This window comes from Asterias amurensis, chromosome 5, assembly GCF_032118995.1.
Source record: "Asterias amurensis chromosome 5, ASM3211899v1".
Lineage (NCBI taxonomy): Eukaryota > Metazoa > Echinodermata > Asteroidea > Forcipulatida > Asteriidae > Asterias > Asterias amurensis.
In genome coordinates this window covers 841,226-868,672 of record NC_092652.1, presented here as the reverse complement: position 1 = coordinate 868,672, position 27,447 = coordinate 841,226, and the positions used below count along the sequence as shown (strand labels likewise).

At 38.6% G+C, this 27,447-nt stretch overlaps 2 protein-coding genes across 4 annotated transcripts in view; one reads left to right on the top strand and one right to left on the bottom strand.

Moving 5' to 3' along the window:
• LOC139937079 (angiotensin-converting enzyme-like) overlaps nucleotides 1-3,433 on the top strand; it is a 34,028-nt gene extending 30,595 nt beyond the window's left edge. For both annotated transcript variants that reach the window (XM_071932067.1, XM_071932066.1), the window contains exon 13: nucleotides 322-3,433. In XM_071932067.1, coding sequence (XP_071788168.1) covers nucleotides 322-487 — 166 coding nt within the window. In that variant the 3' untranslated portion in view covers nucleotides 488-3,433. The remainder of the gene's footprint in view (nucleotides 1-321) is intronic.
• Nucleotides 3,326-25,241, bottom strand: LOC139937080 (angiotensin-converting enzyme-like). 2 transcript variants are annotated; one of them, XM_071932069.1, is made up of 13 exons: nucleotides 24,922-25,241; nucleotides 12,407-12,565; nucleotides 11,005-11,092; nucleotides 9,686-9,829; nucleotides 9,264-9,455; nucleotides 8,665-8,762; nucleotides 7,487-7,656; nucleotides 6,856-7,079; nucleotides 6,372-6,516; nucleotides 6,008-6,106; nucleotides 5,494-5,616; nucleotides 4,805-4,986; nucleotides 3,326-4,111 (listed from the first exon to the last, which is right to left on the bottom strand). In XM_071932069.1, the coding sequence occupies exons 1-13, from the start codon at nucleotides 25,120-25,122 to the stop codon at nucleotides 4,011-4,013; spliced, it is 1,926 nt and encodes a 641-aa protein (XP_071788170.1). In that variant the 5' UTR covers nucleotides 25,123-25,241; the 3' UTR covers nucleotides 3,326-4,010. The 2 variants fall into 2 exon arrangements, with proteins under 2 accessions (XP_071788170.1, XP_071788169.1); XM_071932068.1 differs by lacking the exon at nucleotides 24,922-25,241 and adding an exon at nucleotides 16,156-16,464.
• Nucleotides 25,242-27,447: the final 2,206 nt, after the last annotated feature.

The window sequence follows — 27,447 nt, the reverse complement described above, 5'->3', positions numbered from 1 at the left end:
ACAGATCGTAGGCCTATGAAATGTTTTTTTTTCTTCTTCAAAATTTAACAGAAAGTGTTTTAACATTAACTTATTATGAGGTTTACTTAGCATTTTATTTTGCAACACGCTCTTTACTAGTATACCGTTGAATATGTTCTAGGCCATTAATTAAATATGTAGTGCATTTATATCATTATGTCAGTTTGGAACATCTAAATTTAATTTTTCATGAGTAGGTTTTTGTAAAAATATCGTTAAGTCAAACTAGTCTGAATAGAGATTGAATCTAAAGCTTACACAGATTCTGATTTTGTTTGACGTTGTTTTCTAAATTGCCAGGGACATGTTGGAGCTAGGTTGCAGTGTTCCATGGTGGGAGGCATTGGAGAGACTCACCGGGCAAGACTTTATCGATCCCTCAGCCATCGAGGAGTACTTTGCCCCGCTACTAGTCTGGCTCAAAGAACAAAACGGTGACAATGTCGGCTGGGATTTATCATCTTAATTATCCTATGGTAGCCTTGGGGTTCGGTAGGTGTTGGGGTCATGTTGTGTTTTGTGGCGATGAACGATTTACTTACAATTATTTTTAACTAATCAAAAGTTTCTTTTATTTTCGGTTACTTAACAATAATTGAATGATACTTAAAGTCAGAATTATCCTATTCCGTTTGTTTCGTGTGTTATTATTATCAGGGGAAGTATATTTTTAAACTGTAACTGTAAAACCTTCCACAACAATTCACCATCAAAAAGAAAGTGCACGTTTCACACAATGCCTTTTAGCTTTCAGAACTGTACTCTTTTTGTTTGTTTGTTTGTTTGATTATTTGTTTTGTTTTGTTGTGTATGTTTGTTTGTTTGTTTGATTGTTTAATGTGGTGTTTGTTTGTTAGTTTGTTTGTTTGTTTGTTTTGTTTTAACGACTTCTGGGTGAAGCGACAGGGGATCATTCACGAGTGTACGCACGCCACAATTGAACAAAACTATTCCATGCTTTCGAGGGAAGTTTTATTCATTGACTTTTCAATCCACTGAAATAATAGTAGGTTCAGTCATGGTTTACCTACGGAGATCTTGAAGTGCCATCCAACTTGTCGAGATCCTGAAATAATTCACTGCAACGTAAGATGACGAAATTCAGAGATCTCGGGATGACGACATAATATTATTGAAATTTTATGATATCTCATCATGGGAACTAGATATCTTGAGGATGTAAGGTCACACGATGATTTATCAGGGAAGATGATGTCGTCATTAATTGATAACTTATCTCAGGATATCTTGATATTTACTTATGATTCCAATATCCTGAAGTACATGTAATCTTAATCTGAGTATGGAACCTCCCAGAGCTCAGTCTAGTTCAACAATATTTCCCTCAACAAAGAGGATGTATATCTTACAGTAGATAGCGTATTATAGAATATTAATTAGCATGTTTCTTTTTCATATTACATGAATATGCATTATGTCCACTTCGTTCAATTAAACTCTCTTTGCTGGGGGTCACAGATAATGTTATATCTCTCTATTTTTGTAAAAAAATTAGTTTTAAAAAGAAGAGGGCCAAACGGAAATAAATTTTAGATGTGCGCTAATCAAGAGCGTATAATGGAAAGGGTGGTAGGTATTTACCATGAATCATTCATTTGCTTATACATTTAAGACTCTGCAAATTAATGCAACAATTAATTTAATGCCCCCGAAATTCAAAATTAAGTTCTGCCACTTCGCAAGTTTGCATGTTATTAAGCTCGTTGGTGTTTTTACGAGGTTTTCAAAAATGTACCATTCTTTTCGTTGATAGATGTTAAGCTGGTGTAATTATTTGAATAATAATAATAACACTAATATTAATATTGAGTCAACTTATTAGCCAGTGCAGAAGCACTTGGGTAATTTTGTGTGTTACTTGGTTCATAAACGTGCGGCTTTGTTTTACCGTTCAGAAAAAACGCACAATATTACATATTAAAATGCACCTTTTTCCTGTAGCTATTCAATTTTCGAAGAACTGTAAGCTATAACTTTAGCTATGTTCATATTGTACTACTAAGTAAAAACATTGTAAACATTGCTAAAATAAAGTTCTAAAACAATTTCTGGGTCCTTTATCATATTTAGTAAACAATTCATATTAACATAAATTAATAATATTGGAGACTCTAAATCGAGAGACCAGTTAAAACAACGCATAAAGTAAAACTCTGTAACAACAAGAGTTTTAAAATGTACGTATTAATAAACTTGTACAAATGTGGCACTTTGGTACTGGTGGAAGTTGCAAGGTTAATCCAATGTTCTTGGTAATGTGCGCAAGCTCAGATGGTTATTGGAACCTAATGTTTGTTTTACTCTCTAGTTAAGGAAATAATGTACATGTACTATCCGCTAAAGACACTGGATACTATTGGTAATTGTCAAAGAACAGACGTCTCACTCGGTGCAACTCAACACGCACAAACAAACCTCCGAAACTTTGAACTCAATTGGTCGTCAAAGTTGCGAGATCATAAAAGGAAAAACGCCCTTGTCACATGAAGTTGTGTGCTGTCAGATGCTTGATTTCGGGGCCTCAAAATCAAATTCATGGAAATTTACTTCTTTCTCGAAAACTACGTTACTTCAGTGGGAGCCGTTCCTCAAAATGTTTTATACCACCAATAGCTCCTCATTGGTCGTTACCAAGTAAGTTTTTATGCTAACAATTATTTTGAGTAATTACCAATAGTGTTCACGCCTTTAAAAACTTCACTTCAAAAGGTAATGGCGTTTTTGAGAAAAAAACTTTGCCGAAAATCTGGAGCAGTTATGTCCACACAGAGGAGTTATCTGCTATTGGAGTACACTGTCTAACTTGTTCAAATGTTCAACGATAACAAGTTATATACATGTATTCTTCCATAATCGCAGTACTTCAACGTGAAATGTTTCTCAAAATGCATTTTATGCTATCCGAAGATACTGTACTTCTATATACCATGCAAATTTTTATTGGCATTAATTTTAGAGTCGTTACCAAACGTACATGTACAGACCCTTTAATAGTTTTTTTTTTGAAAAGAAATATATAACTGTGAGCTCTTCTACCAGGAAAATCATGAGCTGGAACAAGGAGGTATTACTTCAATAGATATTGTTGTATTGTGACTTCAAGTCACGTGTTTTTATCTGATGATGCCTTTACTGTTTGCTTGTTTGTCGTTTATTATTGTTATGTTTACTTTATTTATACTCGTAAGACAACTTGAATAAGTTGCCCTATTGGTCAAAAATTACTTCTTGCTCTCAGAGGACATACACGATAACAACTTCACAAAAAGCTTCGCTTATCCAATTTACTCATGAGTATTGCTAGCTCTTTATTGTTTATTTCACGCTTAACAGTAGGTTACAACTTCGATAAATGATGGAATTAAATCACAAAGTATTTATTTTCAATGAATCAGCTGTCTCTGAAGTCGTTTTTGATTCGTCCGGAGGGCTGTCGTGTCGAGAAATCACACGCCGTGTGTTTTTGTAATATACATGTAAAGCTGACAGTTTTCCAATCTGCTCAGAAGAACACCGCTAGGCAAAATATTTCTATGAGAGCTAAATCGTTTTTTTTTCCGCTTCGAAAACGACTCACCAGCAATAGCTGACTAGGAACCGTCTTCAAGAATGTCATTACGACAATCATTATATTTCCAATCAAATGAATAACATTCAACCCTCCATAATCCAGAATAATCTAACAGTATGTTTTAATTGATTGTTTTGGACTAAAGACTGCACTATAAAATTAATTAGATTATGTTTGACATGGGATCAGAAAAACCTTTGTAATCACAGTCCAGCAGTTTGTCTGATTAATACCAGTATGGTGTTGAGATAACATTATGAGGTGTTGGATTTTGTTGGTCTGAGGTAGATCCTTAGTAAATTAATCTCATTAGGGGATCAGCATTAATCCTATCTCTAGATACTGAACATATTAGGAACACTATTTGGGTGGATTTCATGTAAAACGTTAGCTTGATTTACAGTTTGAAGAATGATGCAATAGATGCCAGAGTAACTGTTACCCATACTGACATCATCATCGATGAACGAGCACCACTTGTTCCGTAAGTTGGGGGTTCTGAAATAAAGAGACAAATTGACAATGTACGAGTTAAGTAATGCGGCTTTGTCACCGTTTTTAAGATAATGTAATTAAGCACCTATATATGAAATATAACAAGCAAACATAACACGAAGTACCAACAAGCAGGATAAATGTTATCTTTACAAATTGAAAAGGAAAGCTCAAGTTGCAACGGCGTGCGAAATGCAATGGAAGGGTGATTTGTTTCAATAAATAATGTATTCGAATGGCACTAGAATTGGTGTATACAGCAGAAAGGCCCACCGCCATCTCTGCTCACCCTTCCCCACAAACGTATTCATGCATGGAAAACCTTCTCAAGATTGCCCTGAATAATAATCATGACTCGTCTATATAACAAGTTTTACTCATCCCTCAAATCAACCTTTACATTTTTAACTCTGCCCCTTTCCATGGCACATGATTCATGAGTACAATGCCGTTTCGATCAGTCTCCATTTGCCTTGACGATAGGTGGCGGCATACGGACTTAACCGGTAAATATTTTCTCCATTGATTATACGATGTCCCGAGTGTTTGCGAAAAGTAAACCCGGCCAGTCTACCGCCCCCACGCGACTATTAATTTAGCCTCCCGCTGAGAATCGGATTGAAACTCTACATGGAAAGTACCCATAATTTCTCTTTGTACCTTTAAGTAACCCATCTCCACACTAAGTAAACTCACCTTTTGGTACCCAGTCCTTTGACCAACCACGCACTTCGCTCATTTTATCATTCTCAGTTTCTAGCCATGTTATAAGTGGTTGGAAGTAGTCCACTAAGGGCTGGGCTGTCATGATAGGTGAGCCGGTGATTTTCTCTAAAGCCTCTGGCCACGGTTTACTGCTTCCCATCTGTAACATATCACTGGAGGAAGGAACAACATTGATTAAAATATATTACAATTAAACCCCACGTGTAAATCGTGTTTACATTGCGTTCACTCACTTCACTCTCAAAACTCCCGCGTCAAATGGAACCCTTTTTCTGAGTCAGCACGACCCAGAATCTATGTCGAGTTGACCCATAAATGGTCAAGCCAATTTTGAAAGCAGAATCTAATTAAAATCCCAGTTAAAGGGCAGGTATACCTTTTGGAAACGTTCAATTGTTTTCAGATTCAATTTTTGGTGGATAAAAACTAATAGTTTTGTCCTAAACCATTATTACTTCGAAATGAACAAATTCTTAAAATACTTCATACCATCAAAAACTGCTGTACTATAACCTCACATTCTGTTGCTGCCATTAATGAGAGTGATTACCAAATGTAGCCCCCCCCTTAACCAGTGTGTGGGTTGTTCCGTCCCATAAAGGCCCACTGATCGGAAACTTATGTTTCTGAACAGCACTGTGAAAGTCAAATGTTATTACCCGAGTAACTTGCCAGCTTCTTTGCTCTGGTAAATATCACATCGTAAAAGTGGTCCAGTGTGCTGGGCGGCGTCGCACATGGATTTGTGAAACTGAAACTGTAGAACATGGCTTATAAAATATCTGAAATAAAACAAAAAACGAAAGTGAGAGTTATATAGGAGGAAAAGGAATTCGATGAGAATTATTACAGCTGATAACAATTTCGGTGACAACACAAGAAGTATTTGCAATAACCTGTTGAGGACTAGAGGGTGGATATGCAATTATATGCACATTATTATTATAACTAGTACAGTGATTAAGTTCGCTTTACAAGATTCATTGGCTTCACAACATATAATTATGAAATGATACAAAAAGCCACCATTGGAAAGTGGGTTACATCGTGCCACACATTGAGCACTCATCACTCCAAAGTATGTCACAGAGAAATACAATAGATTAACAATAGAATCATTTTAATTGGATAAACTAATTAAAATCGATACTTGATACCGAGGTAAATCTATACCTAATATACGGGGTGTCGGATGGAATGTGGTATTTTGCTGCTGGGTCAAAGTTCGCCTCCGATCTGACTGTTGGTGCAACTATGCCCTGGTACTGTGTCCTATAAATAGAAACGAGAAGAACATTATTAAAGGTTTGAAACAATGTGGTCTGCACTTTAACATTGGATCGCGGGGGTTAGAGTTGCCCATGCTGATGTTACTTTTTATTTATATCATTATGGGTTGGTTTAATCTGAGCGTAATACATGTTTGTTAAAAGTTGCTTAACGGTTGCAGCGCCCTCTGTTGAAATTTTGCACGTCGCTTTGGTGACGCGCTCATTTTTTGAATCACTAAGAATCAGATGCATTGTGACATGCATACCTCAGCTTCCACCATTCAGCGTTGAAATTCTGCTCATCGATGTCACCTTTAAAGACGGCCCATCTCCATTTATCCATTAGATATCCAAACGGTAGAAATGCTATCTTATCAAGTGCCATACTCATTAAGAAGTTAATATCAGCCTCTGTAAAAATGACAAAATCATTATAATATTCAAGTTGTCCAAAGACTTTGTACTCGGCTGGAGAACTCAAGGTTACTCGGTATTTGGAGACTCGTGTTCGTGGGTGCAAGTTATCGTTTCGAGGGCTACTCAGCCACTCTCTGGTACTACTTTGATACTCGACTAAATATGTAGTTCCTGATTTTGGTATGTTTTGAAGTGCTTTGAGGCCCTACAGAATGAGCTATATTTATTATTATTAAAAAGAAGTTGACTACAACAATGGTTTTATTTTAAAGACCTGAACTTCATCCATTATGGTAATGTCTTTTTGGTCTAAACACAGTCAGCTAAACTCACCGTCATTCTCTTCTACTTCATCTAGTAGTCCCACGGCTTTAAGATGTTTAGGTGTTGATACTGAGAGAGCGAGAGTGTCCCCTACAGCTTCATGGAATCCTGGATTCGCACCACCACGATATATTACAGACAGGTTCGTGTACTGAAGATAGTATTCAATATGCCCCATCTCGTGGTGAATGGTGATGAAATCGTCCATTGTTATGTCCGTACATTGCTTGATTCTAGAATTGAGCAAGTAGATTGAAAGAATGCACACTCTTAAATATCCCGGGTCAACATTTATTTGGATTGGGGAGTCCCATGGGCCTTGATGGCTTATTTAGAATTGAGCAAGTAGATTGAAAGAATGCACACTCTTAAATATCCCGGGTCAACATTTACTCGGATTGGGGAGTCCCATGGGCCTTGATGGCCTATTTCTGGGACAGTACATGGGTCAGTATGACCCAGAATCTGTGTCACATGACGCACAACGGATCAAACTGAAATGCTAAAAACAAAAAATTGTTTAACCTATTATCTGGTCAGCTTGATCTGGTCTCCTGGCACCCATAATCCAGGTCAATTTTGAACCGGTAGTTTTAGTGGGTCTTTTGGGGTGGATATGTCTCAGTTACGTAATCTTTACCTGAAATCCTTCTGATTGGAGAAGTCCCATGCGGACGCATGACACACCACTTCCCTGTCATCAGGTTTCTCGATCATAGAATGTTCCCAAAACTCTTTGGGCATTGGGATCAGTCCTAGTGATGCGAAGAACTCGTCAGATACTTCAAACATTCTTTGTGCGTCATAGCCCTAAAAGTAAACGAAAAACCAATTATTATTTAGGCAGCATTCGATCGATCAATCAACCGTAATTAAAACCCAGTCTAGGGAGGTGACAGGAGTCTGCAATTTAAATCAAATCTGAATAGCAAATACCAGTACTGTATCAGTGATCCAAATGTACAACAACATTTTAATGTTTATATTGAATCAAAAGAGGAGGGCAGTGACATCTGTTTTTGCATTTATTATAAAAAATTAAGCGCTAAGCAAGTATTCAATTTGCATTATTTTGTTTAAACAAAAAACAGAAAAATCTATGAAAGAGAGTGCTTGATTTCCTAAACAAGGATAGCTGCATAATTCATCAACACGTAAAATGGGAGAGGGGCTTGGTATAGAGCAGGTGTCTTAAGATTAACTGAGTCCCAAGGAACATTCTCCAGATTAGGTGGCCTAGGTACAGACCAAAAATATATCGACTTTCAATTCGTATTCATAGAGAATACAGTCCAAAACAAATAGAACAAACCTAAAAGTAGGAAATGGGAAAATCCCCTGGGTTGAGGGTTAGAGTAGTGTGGATCGCAGTGAAGGCGGATAACACGAGGTGCACTATTAGGTCAATATGGGTAGAATTTAAAACTACGAAGTGTGTCTCACTGACAGATAAGTCGGGTCTATTGCAATGGGAGTAGAATGTGTATCATGTGTTGAATTATAGGGGCTTGGCTTGAAAGAGGGCGTGCTGAAGACGTGTTCGCAAAGATATCGGCAGATGCAGCAGCTATAGGGGGAGGTTTGGTACACGCAACTGTGTATTAATCAAAAGAACGCAACACACACAATAACATAGTGGTTAATGATCAAATAGGCACAATCGACTAGTAAGTGTAAGATGTCGATGACGAAGGGATGAACCCCCCTCCACCCACCCATAAGTTGACAAATATACAATATTAGTACAAAAGCATATAGTAAGGGCTGAAAGGGAAAGGGCAGCGTAACCTTTCTACGTTAACGATGGTATAAACCCACCTCGCGCACCAACACTGGTGTAACGTCGATGCTCTTGGCGTCAGGATAGGGTAGTACTAAATCCAGAATGTTAAGCCATGACTGTGACCACATGTTACCTATTGAAGTGAAAGGAAGATAATTAGTGACAACAACTCATTAAGTGCATTTCCTTTGAACTTTTTGTGACAAATTGCTGTACCTTTAGCTCCCCCTGAATGTTCATTTGAAAAGTTTTTTTCTTGTATATATAGGCTCATTATCAACAGTGGTGTTTACCTCTATAAACAACACAACAATATCAACAACAATAACAACAAAACACACACACACGCACACGCACATAGCTGTGTTTATGGTGTAAACCGAGGACTTCTCTTTGTTCTCCCATTGTTTGGACATAGTTTATTTTTCAGACGTCCCCATTGGTTTTGTACACGAAATCGAATTGAGGACGTCCTCGGTGTGACTTTTCCCGGATCCCCTTTTGTTAAAGTCCTCGGTTTGAATGCGTAGACATGCCCAACATACACACCAACAATCAACTCAGAAGTATAACAACTCCCCGACCAAAACCACTCTTGACAACTTTTCCTTCTATCCCAGTGAGTATTCCTTACCTAGAAGATGAGCTGGAATTGGTCCTTCAAGATCGATGTAGTCCGGCCCGTATACTTTGTAGAGTTTTCTTCGTACATATGCGTGAAGGTTATCATAGAGAGGGCTTAGCTCTTCAAATAGTCTCTCTGTCTGTTCAACAAGATCGTCCGATTCATACCACGACCTCCAATACGCACCACCATCTTCATATCCTATACATAGGTAGGTAAAGGCAACAAGGTTAACCCTACTGTTTGATTCAATCATACATAGTTATAAACCCTCAGCTCTTTGCTGAGCACTATTGATCAAGAAGCTGTTCACGATTAATACACACACATCATTAAAATGGCATCAGAAATAAATAAGTTACTGATTTATCGATCAGCATTAGATAATTAATTAGAATATAATCGATATATTTGAGAAAGATAGCAATTACCGTTCGCCTCAGCAGCGACATTCTTCAGTTCCACATATTTTTTGTAGTCTTCCTTTGCACTCGGCCCTACAGCCTGTCTCCATCCTTGCCACGCCCAGTTAAGCTCAGCATAGTCTCTTGATGTTGACATGATACGCGTAAGATCTATAAACAAAAACATGTATATACAACATTTCACGAAGTTTATGGTCATGGATAATATGGAAAACAGCACACCATCTGAGTCAAAGGTTCCCAAACAAAACGTGGGGTGCTTAAAAGATATGCTACAGTTGTAGGTATAACTTAATTCATATAATGCCGTGCACACCAACGACAAAGGAAATATATTATTTGTTGCCAGTGTTTTAAAACACGTTTATATTTGTATTGTTATTAGCATTGGCACATTGGCATATTTGTTTGTATATATTCCTGGTAGTGAAACCAATGGTGTATGTGAACTTAGTCACTGTAGCTGAAGTCTAAAACCTGTAAACAAAGTAGGGTGGTTGGTATGTAAACCAGAAATACTGGGATTAACCCTACTCTTAGTTCCACCTGTTCTAGGTAGTCTCTTTACGTACACTGCCTAGTACAAGGGACCAACAGCTTAAAAAAGTCCCATACATAAACACTGAGATAAACCTATACTCTTCCACCTGTTCTAGGTTCTCTTTACGTACACTGCCTAGTACAAGGTACCAACAGCTTAAAAAAGTCCCACACAGAAACACTGAGATAAACCTATACTCTACCACCTGTTCTAGGTTCTCTTTACGTACACTGCCTATAGTACAAGGGACCAACAGCTTAACGGCAGTGGACACTATTGGTGATTGTCAAAGGCTAGCCTTCACAGTTGGTGTGTCTCAACATAATGCATAAAATAACAAACCTGTGAAAATTTAAGCTCAATCGGTCATCGAACTTGCGAGATAATAAATGAAAGAAAAAAACACCATTGTCACACGAAGTTGTGTGCGTTTAGATGCTTGATTTCGAGACCTCAAGTTCTAAACTTGAGATCTCGAAATCAAATTCGTGGAAAATTACTTCTTTCTCGGAAACTATGGCACTTCAGAGGGAGCCGTTTCTCACAATGTTTTATACCATCAGCCTCTCCACATTACTCGCCACCAAGAAAGGTTTTATGTTAATAATTATTTTGAGTAATTACCAATAGTGTTCACTGCCTTTAAAAAAGTCCCATAGCATCTTGCTCAGTTGGACTGGAACCCATACGCTGCTTTTATCGGAAACACCAAAGCTCAAGTCATGATCTCTGACTGTATGAGCATGAACCGTATGTCCACGACATAATTTTAATATTAGTATACCTGGTTCAAGTGAAAGACAGCGGCCGTCATCTCGGCAAACCTCTCCCTTAGAATATCTCGATTCCAAACTGGCAAGGACATTGTTGAGCTGAAGACAAATAACACATCAGATGTTAGGCGACTGTCAATCTGGGTTCTCGACACTTGAACCGGTGCACCGGTTCAAACCACCGGTTCAAACCACCGATTCAAACCGCCGTATGAAACACTGAGACAAATCCTATAGCTAAGCTTTTTGTTTCAATTCAACATCGTTCCCACATACCGCACAATTATTTGATCATCACACCAAACTAAAACACCCCGTCTTGGGGGTAGACATCGTGAACGGATCAGCATCCCCAATAAGGGGTCAACTCTGCACTGGGGGTAAACTATAATGGTTTGCTAATGGTCCATATCGTTACGTGTGGTTTTAAATTGAAGTTGAACGCAAACATTATGTTAAAGGAACACGTTGCCTTGGATCGGTCGAGTTGGTCTTTGAAAAGTGTTCTGTAACCGTTTGTTGTAAAATGTATATGGTTAGAAAGCTATTGTAAAAGTAGAATACAATGATCTACACCAATATGCCTCGAAATTGCGTGGTTTTCTTTTTACCCTGTCGACTAACACGGTCGGCCATTTATGGGAGTCAAAATTTTGACTCCCATAAATGGCCGACCGTGATAGTTCGCGACGTAGAAGGAAAACCGTGCAATTTCGAGTGATTCTTGTGTGGATCATCATATTCTACTTTCACAACATCTTTCTAACCATGTGCATTTCATAACAAACCGTTTCAAACGCTTTTAATAGACCAACTCGACCGATCCAAGGCAACGTGTTCCTTTAAGGTCTGTCATTGTAATCTTGATTACAGACGTTAATTTTTTGATAACATAGTTGCCGAGAACACGAATACTGTATACAACAATGTTTACTGGAAGAAAGATAATTGTATCACACAAACATCTGACTCAAATCCAGATTTATAAACTTGGTATTGATCATTTATAGTCTTGTTGTCAAGTCTATTATCTGGTTGCAGTTTTTATTTGTTCTTTAATTTTTCGCTTCTTGTCTGGCCTAGATTTTGATTTGTCATCGTCCTTGGCTTGTTGTTTTGCTTAATTGTGTTGATTTTAACAACCTCGCCTCGGTGTCCATTAATAAATTGTATTATCTGTAACATTTTGGACATGTACTGTTTTTAGTGGGAGACTTTGGAACACTAAATGACAGCATACTCAACATGTATTTTATTTCCACTGCATACGTAGTTCTGTGCAAGCTCACATTTCCTGAGCACAGGATTTCACCTGGTAAGTCACATTAACATATAATGAAAGTCTCCCTTTGATGGGCATTTGCAAAGCTAAGCAATGATCACAGTAAGACATCGATCAATACTAAACCATACTTCTTCTAGTTTAGCCTGGTCTTCGATAGCAGCATCACCGATGGTCTTCAGAGCTTCAAGTTTCCGAGTTGTATCAAAGCTAAACCCGGTCGTGTTGAATCGAGAGGCATTGGTTCTGGCTTCCTTCTCAAATACAGCAGACTTTAAATTGGCTGCTATCTGAAATACAAGCAGTGATGGAAGACTTGATTTAAATTTGCAATGCTAGTCAATCTCAAACACGTTGTGTCGTCACGTCTCCACTGATTACCAGAAACACATGATAGTAACGGCATTGAGTTAGTGTCTGATTGACGAATAATTGTGCAATAAAAATGTTATTAATTAGAAATGGCAAATACATATACGCTCTTCAAAGTCACATCTTCTCAGTGTAATAAAACCATTTTTTAAAAATAAAAATGCCTTTAAATGTTGGAATTATTGATCTTCAAATCAATAAATATTGCACGGTTCTTATGTAGCGTTTTATCACATCAGAATGTGTCTCCAAACGCTCTTTATGAGACCGTGCGGTAGCACCATGTGACAGTTGACAAGGTGCTGTGGCACACTCTGCCACCAACCATCCAGAAAACAGCGGAGCGAACTCATCCTCTTAAGAATAGGTGCACGTTGAGTTATTTTACGTAAATTACAACACACGGGACCTGCATCAGTTATCGTCCCATCCGAAGGACGGAACAATATTATTTGTGTCTTGCTAAAGGGAACAACTCAAACCCAAACTCGGACCAGACAAGCCAGAGCTTGAGCGGGCCACCACTCAGACTCACTCAACCATGTTTTGGAGATTAAAGACACTTTTGGTAATTGCCTAAAATAATTGTTAGCATAAAAACGTTCTTGGTAACGAGCAATGGAGAGCCGTCGATAGTATAATACATTGCGAAAACGGCTCCCTCTGAAGTAACGTGTTTATATAATTACCTACCCGGATGCTCATTGTGGCGCAATTGCAACGTACTGAGTGTGGGAATGCTCTGGTTGACGAGTCGGTGTCAAACCACTTACCAATCAACCAATCATGGGTACCCCATACTAAGATGCCCAATCAATAACCACCAGACAATTTGGATCTCCCTTGGCAACAGGAATTCCGAAGTAGGAAGCCAACATGACAGGTAAACAGTCAAGGACGAGCAACTATTAAAGGCCCCCGGTCAACATTTGAGAATTATCAATAACTCTGATCTGCACTCTAAAATGACACATTACATGAAGTAACACATTTTTGAAACTTTAATCACAACCAAGCTCAATCGGTCATGGGATCCGCAGCTGGCGAAGAACTGTTTATACCAACTTTACATATACAATTGCCCCCGATGATGTACAAAACTCATGGAACCCCGTTACAGCGTGCAACTTATTGTATCCTCAACAATGAGAACAACGAATATTAATAATAAAAAGCGCTTTTTCCAAAAAGCACGATCAGCGCTTTATAATTAGACATTAACAGTGAAAACAATGACATCAATATCAATAACAACAGCAAAAACTTTATAACGAAATCGTAGCGATTTCATTACAACACCATGCACGGCATCCCAGCAACAACCTATTTATTGTGCAATAAATGTTTGTATAAATAACTGCAAGGTTATAAGACGTGCTCCGGCCGTCGTTTTGCCCAGTATAACCCCAATTCCTCCAGATATAAAACAAATACGCATCTTTCCCCAAATGCAATGTCTGCCAAGAGTACATGAGTGCCGATATTGTGTTTGCGTTGCTGGTGGTACGATGATTTGGATCAACACCAAACATTACGGATCAGAAGTCAAACGGTTTACCATCATCAAAGTCAATATACAGTTCCAATAAAGTCCACCACGGGATCGATCCGGAACACGCCCATTTAGACAAACAAACTGGTGTTAAATTACTGCGTTGCACATCCATTATGAGAACTCAATCCAAAACGCATAATTCATCATCAAGTTAAAGACAAGGTACACGTTTGGTAATTACTCAAAACAAATATTAACTTAAAAACTGACTTTGTAACAAGCATTGGAGAGCTATTGACGGTATAAAACATTGTGAGAACGGCTCCCTCTGAAGTAGCACATATTTTGAGAGAGAGGTAGTTTCTCACTAAAATAATAAAAGACTTCTAGCTAGAAGTCTTTTATTCCTATCTGAAAGCACAGAAATTCGTCAAACAATGGTGTTTTTCTGTCATCATTTTCTCGGAACTCAAATTTTTACAGGCTTGTTATTTTATGCTTATGTTGGGATACACTAAAGACTGGTCTTTGACAATTAACCAAAGGTGTACCTTCTCTTTAAGCACCATATGAGATACCCATATGTATTAATTTTCTGTAATAACGAATGACCTTTAAGGTGCATTTCGTTCAGAATTTACCGTTTGTGGTTCGCCGACATTATTCGGAACATCAATATTTTCAAATTTGATATTAAGATTTGGGGAGAAATTTATATAATGATTCAAGTGGACTGAGTTAACGAATTAATTGACTCGTTAACCTGGAAATGAGGGGCATCTGAAGGGGAGCGGAAAGATTATTGGTAGGGATAGGAAAAGGGATGGGCGAGTGTCCACAGCTTTTTGCTTTAGACAACCATTCATAATTATTATTAGTTTAAGGGTTTATTTCAAAGCTGAATTGTCCAGCCGGACCACTTCTAGAGAATTGATAACTGGTACTCGTATGTATTTAGCTGCTGTTGACAAGCAGACGTTTTATCAACACTGCAACTATCTCCTCTATGTTATTGTGTAAATTGTCCTTGTCTTTATAGGGAAGAGGAAAAACAAGCTTTTGCTTCTTCTTTTTCCTACATGTTAACGTCAAACTATTTTCTATTTATTGTTCATTAACTGGATTAAGTTTTCCTTAGTACAAGTTATTATATCATGTTTTCTGAACAATGTTATCACACTGTATTGATTGAAGCCATTGGACACTTTCGGTAAACAGTATTGTCCAAAGGCCCACATTTCGTGTATCACAACTTGAATTTAAAAGAACAAACCTCTGAAAATTTATAGGCTCAATCGGTCATCGGGAGAAAATAACGGGAAAACCCACCCTTTTTCCGCACGTTTCGCCGTGTCATGACATGTGTTTACTATAATCCGTAATTCTCGTTGTCGAGAATTGATAATTGTTTTAATGTTTTCTCAAAAAGTAAAGCATTTCATGGAATAATATTTCAAGAGAAGTCTTTTACCATTAGCTTCTGTAAGCCTTGTAAGTTATTGGTAAATCTGTGAACTTTTATTTTGTTTTCTATTCCGAAAGTGAATAATGGCTTTGAGTAAAACTCGTTTACGTTCGACCAATGACCATTAAACAACGAACATTTTGAATTTAAACACACACACCTCAGGTGTATTAATTTTCAAATCGACTCAGTGAACACTGGATATCAACTTCCCACAAGCAAACTATTCTAAGCGTAACTACTTGGTTTGAACAACCATAGGCCAATTAAGGACATGGGCCAGAGCTGTTAAGCAGTAACTATTGCTTAGCAATTGCCTGCTTAGCATAAATCGGCAGGATAACAGTCACAAATTGTACAAGTATAACATGGTAGTTTAGCTGATAAGCTTATTCTAGTGAGCATTGTTGTTATGCTTACTGTTTGTGCTAAAATAAGCAGCTTTATGAAATAAAGCAGCCTGGTCCTTGGTTTATACGGAACAACATGCTGTCCGCCATACAACGTAACCACACCATGCAGCCAGCTAGCAGGCCGGGGTAACTTACCATATGGGCTTGGTGTTCATCTGTTAAGTCTGTATAAAAGTCCCAAGCGGCAATAGTTGAGTCTGAGTATACAACCATACCTTGCTGATTGTAGTCCTCTAACCACGCTATGGCTTCCGTTTCATCATTAATTAATGCTCCTTGTTGTCCTCCTTGAACGACGTAACAACGGAGCAGACACAACATCAATAAGAACAGAGATGTACCCATGTTTAGGATAGTTCGGGATACGCATAGAATGTACTGTTTTTTGTGTCTGTTTCTAATTACTAGCCCGAGACCACCAGTTGATTTAGAAGTTGGACACAGTAGTACGCGCACCAAGCAACATGTCCTCGGAAATTAGACTACCTTCTGGTACTAACGTAACCCTCGCTGCGCCCCTGACCCGGGATTACAAAAACTGTATGCTGGAAAAAAATGAAAGAATATTATATCTTATCGACCTGACTACCATCAGGAATTGTATTTAAAGTTATGCGACATGTAGATTGGGCAGGATGTCAAGACGAGATCAATTTGTAGGTGTCAAAAGTTCTTATGGGGTTAGGGCTTCTTGTTTGTGCGGATAGTTTTTATATTATAAACAAAACATATATCAATATTTTTCAGCAATGGAAGTATCACCATAAGCTTTCTGTGACAGCTTCAAGTTGTATAACCTAAAATTGTACTCTCAACTTATCGAAAAACAATTGCTATGTTGTTTGTTACAACAAGTTTAAGTGATTTATCACCGACTCTTTTGCTACAATAATTGGATGAGTTTGACAATTCAGACGCATGTAATTGTTTAAATTTAAATGTAGGCATATCTCATCCAGACATATCAATAGTTTTCACTATGATGCAGTTTAATGTAACCTATAAAATATTCAGTGATCCAATGACTGATCCTTTTGACTGCTAAAATCATTTTTGCGACCGCTGTACCTCGGGGGAACTGTAACTCATATCGATATCGTCACGCTCTGATAGGCAGCTTCCAAATAGTCAACGGATGTCATTAAACATCACTTGACAAATTGTGAGCCACCTCAATAACTTATATAATTTGCACCATGTCACTTTTTAGTCAGAAACTCATATCATTTGCCGCATAGCATCCATGATGCGCACCAACGGCGCACCCGGGGGGGGGGGTCCCCCCAAAAGAAGAAAAAAGAAAAAACGGGGGAGAAAGAGGGAAGGAAAGAAGAAGAAAGGGAAAAATAATGGGGGAGGGGAGGAATGGGAAAGGAAAGAAGAGCCGAGGGAGAAAAGTCGCAAATGCGTGTGTAGTTTTTGGTTTTTATTTCCGGTGGAAGTATTTTCTTTTCTTCCTTTGCCATTCGCATTTTTTCCCCTTCCAAAATAACTCTTTTCTCTGGGATATTCGATAACGCGAGGTGCGAGGTGCGAGGTGAAAGATTTTGAACACATCGTATGCAATGATCTTATGACAACTCCCTTGTAATTGTGTAAACTTGCAACAATAACATATTAAGCATTTGAAACCCGTTGTCCAGGATAAAATATATATCACGTCGTTCTTGGTCGCTCCGGCATTCAATGGTTTTCTAGTACTACACTTAAGTTTGAGAAACGCCGGATAGTAAAGTTTTTTACCCGCGATATATAGTTTTTACTGAATATGCATGAAACCAGATACCGACCGACCCGATCAAATGTTGATCACCGCGCAAGAAAACAAAATAATCCTGTGTGCGCCGTTGATGCGCACATGCCGATTAACAATGTGAGCTCCATGAAACACAAAAGCGCTACATTCATCTTTCTGACTCGTTGTCAATATTGTCATATTGAATGATATTAATGTAACAGCAATTGCTTAGCAATTGAGAGTGCTTTCCAGTTAAAGACATTGGACACTATTTGTAATTGTCAAAGACCAGTCTTCTTACTTGGTGTATCTCAACATATGCATACAATAACAAACCTGTGAAAAGTTGAGCTCAATCAGTCGTCGAAGTTGCAAGATAATAATGAAAGAAAAAAAACAACCTTGCCACACAAAGTTGTGTACTTTCAGATGCTTGATTTCGAGATCTCAAATTCTAAATCTAAGGTTTCGAAATCAAATTTGTGGAAAGTAACTTCTTTATCAAAAACTACATTACTTCAGAGGGAGCCGTTTCTCACAATGTATCAACAGCTCCCCATTACTTGTTACCAAAAGGGTTTATGCTAACATTTATTTTGCGTAATTACCAATAGTGTCCACTGGCCTTTAGTGAAACCGAGTCTAGCAAATATTCGAACGAGCTCGCATAGTTTTCAAAAATGCTACAAAAACGATGTGGCCCTCTGCAGCGCACCCATACCAAATCCCCCACTCACTGACAAACCCATACCCCCCCCCCCAACTTAGAGCACCCCGTCCCAAACCCCAGCCCCAACATTCCCCATAATTACTATAAACATGGAGGTAGACCTCCATGTTATAAACGTCCTACACTTGCCGCCCTCTCCTCATCCTCGTTGGGATTTGTTACTACAATCACAATACTCAGTTGTTAATACTGTCGCTTATAGTTATGAACTCCGTGCAATTCAAAAGTACAGTGACACCTATACGTAGGTACGGAGCTCTGGAGGTGCCATCCAAAATGTTGAGATCCCGGCACAATTATCTCAGGACAAACAGTAGATGTCGTCTTCCCGTGATAATTTATCTCGGGATGACGACCTCCTCAATACAGAAGCGTATGACCATCCACGTTACTACGTTTTAACAAGATAATTTATCATGGGAAACAAGGAGAACAGTTCTACGAACATAGAATTCACAGATACACAATTGCGGAAAACGTATTGCTAAAACACGGAATGCAAGATAAACAACTCGGAAATACGGGTTTGACGAAGATGTGCCATCTCGGAAAGAAGGGATTCTGAGTTATTTCAAAGTACCATAGTCCCCTGCAGCCAAAGTTAGCAAACTGCTTCCAACTAAAACTACATGGTGTACGTGCAAATTGTTATACCGGCCTCACGTTTTGACATGTATATCAGCTACGTGGAAAGAACTGACATAATAAATCATGCATTCAGTTCAAAAGGATAACAGTTTGTTTTCGCCATACAATTGAACCGGGTTTAATCGAAACAATTCCAAACGTGCAACCATCAGCCCTTGAAGTTACATTTTACTGTCTACAGGCTGATGATGATAAAAGGATACAAGTTTGTTGTCGCCACAACCACCCACTTATATTCAATGAACCATGCATCTACGCACAGTTAAAATATTCAAAAGAATATCTGAACTTAGGTTTTTTTATGAATGAAATGATGTCCTGGCTCTGGGATTTGTGTGTGCTTTTGCTAGCTTCCTCGCTCCCCAACCAAAGTGACTACAAAACGTCTGTAGTCACTTTGGTCGGGGAGCGAGGAAGCTAGCAAAAGCACACACGAATCCCAGAGCTAGGACATCATACAATGGTATAATATTTCGCCATGTTTTTTGCCCATTTTCTCTATTTTACCATTCCTGTTCCTGACCGGGACTCTAGACTCGAACCCACACTCCTCACGAGTTGCGATACACCTCTAGGAACATCTCACTTTGCATAGATTTTCCCCAACCCGTTATCTTGTCTGGATTCTTCAATATTACATTTCAGTGTTTTTTATTTTATTTTTTAACTCTGTTTAAATCTGAAGTGAGTTAATAAAATATAACAAAGTATTAAGCCATGAACTAAGCTTGTTCATCAAAGCATATAGCTAGGAAAAGTCATCATGGTTGGTGACCAGTATGTGTGTACGAACCATACGACCGCTTGTAGTGTTAACAAGCTGATGGCGCAGTACAGCGTTGACTCAGGGCGGTCACTGAAATAACGCTTTCATGCAACCCTGGTCCACTGGCCTGTTGTGACCAACCAGTTAAAACATGTGAGGACCAGGCAAACTTCGTAATCTGGCTATAGTGTAAGTTAAAAAGCATCCGTATTAAATTTAAAAACAGTGTAGACAACTGGAAAAGCTGACGGGCTAGTTAAATAACAAGAAGTGGTCTAAAGCTGCTTGTCAGCTTGTCAGTCCACTGTGATTACGTTAAGGTGAAACCCCTAGATGTAGGAACAACACAATTTACTACGCGTTCATTTCACTTATTCTTAAGGGTCGAAGGTTATCAAGACCCAGACACCCCGCCATGGAGGGTGAAAAATTCAATTAACCTGGTCCTGGTAAACAATAATAACTAGAATTTAGTGTTTGTAGAAACAAACACAAGGTGTTCGGATATCGTCAGGGTCAGTGTTTGAGTCAATGAAATAAGCTCGTCAAATAGATCGTCAAAATGCAAAGTTTTTTTTCTCGATGTGTTTTATGGTAATTTAGCATCAAAAAGGCTGTTGCTCGAACAACTAACAATTAAAGGAACACGTTCCCTTATGAGGTGCCAAGTGTAAACTTATTGTTTAAAGCAACTATTTACAAATAATTCATTGTTTAATATATAATTTATTATTTAACCATTATTTAATCTTTGTTTACAAATAATCAGTTTTTCACAACACAATTATTTATATATAGTCGTATGAAATCTTTCACTATATATAAATAATCCTAATATACACAATTTCATTATTTATAAATAATGTAGACGGATATTGGCCAACCGTGTTAGTCGATGAGGTAAAAGGAAAACCACGCAATTTCGAGTGATACTTGTGTGGATCATTATATTCTACTTTTAAAATCTTTTTAATCATATGCATTTTTAACAAACGGTTACAAACGCTTTTCAGCGACCAACTCGACCGATCCAAGGCAACGTGTTCCTTTCAATGGAGAGCTAACATTTTTTTCGTAATGTCAAAAGTTGCACTAATAGTTGCTAGCTCATAAATGACAATAACAAAACATTTACACCGGCTGTTGGAACCCTGGATTAATTAATAACGTTCCAAACATGAATAATTCACCAGTACAAACTATAAAGTGCAAATTTTACCATGTGACCTTTACTGATGTCGACTCCAGTTAAAATCTAGGGACGAAACCTTGCATCGTGTAGATTGGTTGTTCAGACCCTACGTGATTGTTTTGGGGCTTCCCTCTACCAGGGTTGCGCACCACATCTTAAACTGATATTTATTTACTCCTTTTCCACACAAGTATCTTTGGGTTTATGGTTCTTTCGACAAAGACGAATAAAGAATAAAAACATGTTGCGTTTCTTAGCGACCATTGTAATATTGACAAGCTGTATGGGGACATGTCATCAGCGCAAAGAACAATTGATTTCTTGTTTTAAGTGCTGCTCAAGCATTATATGAAACGGCCGGCGCAGATTTCCAGCGATTTTCAACACACTGAACAACAAAGTGGATGCTTATCGGAAAAATGATTCCAGCAATTTTCCAGGCATTGTAAGTAAGCATGGAAAAAGCGGTACGGTCCGTGCTTATCCCAAACGCTTCCAAAAAGTATGGGAAACGTTGGGCGCATTTCCGAGCCGATTCCAAAAGATGAAAAATGATGGGCACAGATCAAAGCCGTTTTCATGCAGTGGTGCACAATTCAGGCCGTTTCGAGACTCCTTAACTTTTGAATTCGGTCGGTGTAATTACGCTTGTCGAAATGATCTTTGAACAAAATGTCAGAAAACGTAAGGAATAAAGAAATAGCTTAGCTCTTGGCCCATATCGTAGGAATTTGTTTTTACTAAAACAGCAACTTTTGCACATGCAGGGGAAGTGTCCAACCAAAGAGCTACAAGAAAGAGAAAACATTACGACTCGATGACACGTGGTTCAGGAGATATATCTTTGGTTAACTATAAGCATTGAATTTGCATGACCTGACATTTAATGATGTCATGCTAAAAAAAATTAACGAAAATTATAATTAGGTCTCCGTTCTACAAACTTGAGTTAATTCGAATTTCTTCTTGCACAGCTGTTTGACATAATTATTCCACTTACTGCAAGTACTGATTTGTACTTTTCAGATTGATATGATTGCGAAGATAATATTACTAAAATTTTCACCTTAGTTTGTATTTGTGAATTACTCATGTTTGGAGCATTGTTAAGGTTCCAACAGCCGGTGTGGACGTTTTTGTATTGCCATTTATGAGCTAGCAACTATTAGCTCCCCATTTAACTGTTTACATCTGTTTTCATAAATATACAAGTCATTAAAGAAAAATTATTAAGTTTTTATTGATGACTTTTATATTCATGAAAACAGATGTAAACAGTTAAATGGGGAGTTAATACTATTTGTAATGTCAAAAGTTGCACTAATAGTTGCTAGCTCATAAATGACAATAAAAAACGTCCACACCGGCTGTTGGAACCCTTGATAATGCTCCAAACATGAATAATTCACAAATACAAACTAAGGTGACAATTTTAGCATGTGAACTTTTAGTGCACCCCAGTTAAAATCTAGGGACGAAGGCTTGAATCGTGTGGATTGATTGTTCAGACCCTACGTGATTGTTTGGGGTTTCCCTCTATAATGGTTGCCTACCACATCTAAAAACTGACATTTCTTAACCACTACACGAGTATCTTCAGGTATATGGCTCTTTCGAAAAAGATTTATAAAGAATTTTTTGACATGTAGTGGTTGTATATTTACAAACACTTGTTCGGTGTACATATCTAATTTTTTAAATCAAAACTTAACCCCTTTACTCCTAACCCAATGTGTTTGATAAAATTGGTGGGATTTGAACCTAAAAGGTTTGCACTGCTGGAGCAGATCTCTTACCGCTGCTAGAGCAGGACCCAATCTAATAGAGCTGCTTAACGATCAATTATGCTTACTGGGCGCACCTAGGAAATTTTTCATTTCATAGCCTTGCTTAAGACAAGTCAAAACCAGGTCAAGAGAAGGTCACCAACATCTCCTTTTTTGTGAAGTACGTAAAGCTCTTTCGTATGATGTAAAGATTGACAAAATAGCTTTTGTGGTTGAGGAAATATGAACTTATTAAATACTGACGACTGTAGAAGAGACTAACTTATTGAAAGAGGAAATGTATTTTTGAAAACGCCTTGAACGCGACTATACACAAGCATTAATGTGTACATTACGACTGGAAATGATGGTTGAATTTTCATCTGATGGTGAATGTTTAGTCTGATGGTATAGAAAACTTGTTCTGGGCCAATACTGGTTTTGTAACGGCACACTAAGGCCAACAGGTATAAAAAAAAACCCAGGGTGTCAAAGCTGTGCCACAAGATGGCTTAAGATTATGAAAATATTAAAAAATGACAAAGTGATGATTTGTTAGGATTTTTGTTGTTGATGTTTTGCTTATGCAACCCTATGAAACATCAAATGGGTCACTCTGAAATGCAGTAGTCAGGAGGGAGATTAATAGGAAGTCCGAGGTCGCCACCCACTTCCAACCTGAAGGAATGGCTCTGTGTGCAGCCTACGGCGACCTCCTTCGACCAAGCAACAGGTAGCCCGTCTCAAAACCAAACAACTACAACACTCACAATACGATGACCGGAATGTTAAGAGATATCGCTCGGCCTCTGACCAAACCAGAAGGCTCGTCTCAATGGTCTCAGCCAGCAAACCAGACGAGTCGATAGTGAGTTCGGAAGAGGCTTTTTGAAGTCTAGCAATTGACGTCTGAAACGACATACTCGTGTGTTGAATTCTACCAGGATGCCATACCACTGGACCTTAATTTTAATTCGATATGGCGCAGGTTAGGGCTTTAATAGTATAGATGGTCTGAAGACTCAGTCCAGTTCAATCAATGTACCACCATGGGGAGTGGCAGACCTATGTATGATGTACCATCATGAAGAGTGGCAGACCTATCATGTATGATTCGTCAAGGTCCAAAGACTCAGTCCAGTTCAATCAATGTACCACCATAGAGAGTGGCAGACCTATGTATAATGATGTACCACCATGGAGAGTGGCAGACCTATGTATGATGTACCACCATGGAGAGTGGCAGATCTATCATGTATGATTCGTCAAGGTCTAAAGACTCAGTCCAGTTCAATCAATGTACCACCATGGAGAGTGGCAGACCTATGTATAATTCGTCAGGTAAGGGCACCAAGGCACCATATGAGAAAATTATAAATTCCTGGGGCATTTCAAGGGCATCACGGCAATGACCAGGGGGGCATGGAGGCAATCGCCTTCGTTGCCACCATGAAGTATCAAGCCTATGCCCGATGGGGTGGTATCTTTCCCACATTCTGCCTTCACAGAGATGGCGGGATCATAAAGCAAGTACTATAATAGTTCTGTTGAGTAATTAAAACTCCATCGGGAATATTCTTGATCTTATACACAGCTGTGAATATAGAAGAAAGGCGATTCAATTTCCTCTGATTGTTGTCTAATAATTGGTTTACAGAGGGACCACATAGTAATAATACGTGGTCCTTTTTCTTTTGTTATGTTAAACAGGTATTAACTTGTTTTTAGTTGGTATCATTAGATCGCATATAATGGCTCCATGGTTATCGTATAAGTTCTATCTATGTTTTCCCATAGAGTAAGGGTTTACCGAATTTGGTCGTACCAAACGTCCTTACTGAACTTGAGACAGGCTTCAGTCATCTCAGAGCACACATTATTCTGTTATGCAACAATGGTGTTTTTCGTTCCTTGTTTTCCTGTAATGACTTCGATGACCAATTGAGCCCAATTTTTCACATTATATGCGTGTTGAAAAACATTTAGTGAGGATATACGTGTACTTGGCAATTACTAAAAGTAAAGGGACCAGTGGTTAGCGAAAGAAATATGTCTTCTTACCGATTCCTGTTCATGTTCGTCGGTTATATCTGTTTGATAGCTCCATGCCGCTACTGTATTCTCGTAATACACGCTCATAGCCATTTGGTTATACTCTTCCAACCATGCTATTGCCTGTCCCTCGTCATTGATCAAGTCCTGGCCTCGAACCGTGAGCTGACAGAAAACACAAACTAGAAATAATAACAAGAACCTTGCCATTATTATGATGAGTCTCGTAATTATCAGGTTTACAAAACTTGCCTAGCCCGGTGCAAAAGTGTGTCCTTTATCTAGATAATACGGTTTAATAATGGGGCCTGGAAAACTACAAACAACACTGTCGGACCAAAACTCTTTACGCAAGAATTGTTATGGACTTCGAGCTACCAAAAGGGGAGTGGTTTAGTATGTTTAATAAAGCGATTAATTGATAGGTTATCAAGGTGCATCAATTCGGATTTCACTCCACAGTTTATTGGCCGCAAAGATTAAGGAATACAGTTGTTGACGCACAAGCTTAAGGTAAACATTGTTTGGTAACGGAGCTTTTGAACGCAAACATGAGTGCCGTAATATACAGACAAGCAAATGATACAAAGATGCATGTGATTTGGACTTGAATTGGGTTGTTAATAACGGTACCCTCGCTATGAAAACATGACACAATACCGCATTGAGGTTGCCGACCAAGGCCACTTCTAACAAACATTGGCGCTTTCATTAAACCTTTTGAACGCAGCTCCAGAAAAACATCAACAACTTACAGTATTTACTTGAAAAGATATATAGGACACAGAAACTTTTGAATAAAGTTAGTATTATACGTGTAGGTTTGGTTCAGCTTTCAAAAGACAATGGATCCGCGCTTATGTAGAGCAGAGGTACATTTCACACGAGTGGACTCAACTTGCAGCAGCGTTGTGTTCATTGGACCATGCCCCGTCCCCCGCTTATTTTCCTTAGGTGAAAACTATCCAACAAACTTACACATAACAATATTACAATTTTGTCCAACAAATGATGCAAGTTATGTAAATATATCATTTTATCCGTCAAGGGAAGTAGTGTACTTTACCTGTCTCAGCAAAGCAACAATAATAAATAAACATTATACACAATGCTCAAAATGTTTTTTTATTATAAAAAATATTATTCACATTTTTCCAGATAGTCCCATTCTTTGCATTTTTACACATTTTTTAAGGATCAACTTGGAGCATTCTGCTCCCAAATGTTTTTTGTTCATAATATTACATTAACAAACATTTGGTTGTTGTTGTACATGTACCCAGAGCTAAAATATCAAGTTATGAACCATCCCAATGGAAACTGACTGTACATTTTGTACTTCGGGGTTAACAAAGAACAATTGACTAGAACCGGATTAGAACCAACGACCAGCCCTGGGTAAAGTGAGCTACGCCCTGAGCTGCCCTGAGTTGCCCTAAGTTGCCCTGAGTTGCCCTGAGTTACCCTGAGTTGCCCCGAGTTGCCCGAGTTTCCCCGAGTTGCCCTGAGTTTCCCTGAGTTTGCCTGAGTTTCCCTGAATTTGCCTGAGTTTGCCTGAGTTTGCCTGATTTGCCCTGATTTGCCCTGAGTTGCCCTGAGTTGCCCTGAGTTGCCTCGAGTTGCCTCGAGTTGATCTGAGTTGCTCTGAGTTGCTCTGAGTTGCCCTGAGTTGCCCTGAGCTGCCATGAGTTGCCCTGGGTTGCCCTGAGTTACCCTGAGTTGCCTTATCAGCTGCAGTTTTACTTAAAACCACCATTGAAAACAAACGCGACCTGACTTTTCCTGCCAATGAATCAACCAAATCGCCAATAATTATAGTTCAATATTTTACCAGATCAGCTGAATAAGGTAAATAATACCTGATAAACTGACACTACATCAAACACAGAAACCGGCTTCTAAGTCGGGTTTTCCTAACCGAGGCTTAAGTCAGGAGAAACGGTTAAACAGATGCGCTGCTTCCGTCTACAGAAAGGGAAGGGCGGACGTCAAATAGGTTAACAATAGTACTTTTAAAGCTGAATAAAAAATAAAGGGCTGTGAAATATTTAAAGATGGAAAAGTCATAAGTAGGCTAACGTTATCCATCTCAAATATGGGCAGTATTTCAAATTGTGATACGGGGACTGTTTGGTGTGATATGACAATGAATAATACACATAAACTCCAGGGGGAAAACAGCCCAAAGTAAATGCCGGGTCCCCTTCACTTGCAAAGGTCATCTACATACGGGCCGATATTAATAAGGACGTAAATCTAACGCAGTGAGCGTCCCCCCCCCCCCTCCCGCTGCTTAACAAGGGATGAGCAAGGGGCTGGACCAACCACCCCAAACCGACCACCCCAAGAAACACATGATTTGTTCGATAATATTTAACCCCCCCCCGTCTTTGCCCCCCACCCCCCGCTTGCTCCAAAAGATATGAACAAATCTGAAAACGCCATCCACTGCAACCATCAATATTAATGATGACTAATGATAATATTAGCGCTATATTTAATACTATATAATCAATGCAGGGATATTTATTTGGT

Bases quoted from the DNA above. Each gene is read 5' to 3' on its own strand.
- LOC139937080 (XM_071932068.1), bottom strand. From the start codon at position 16,365: ATGGGTACATCTCTGTTCTTATTGATGTTGTGTCTGCTCCGTTGTTAC. The intron at 7,080-7,486 runs GTAAAGATTACG...GCTCAATTCTAG, and splicing joins TCCAATCAGAAGGATTTCAG to AATCAAGCAATGTACGGACA. The intron at 4,987-5,493 runs GTAATAACATTT...TCCTTCCTCCAG, and splicing joins GAAGCTGGCAAGTTACTCGG to TGATATGTTACAGATGGGAA.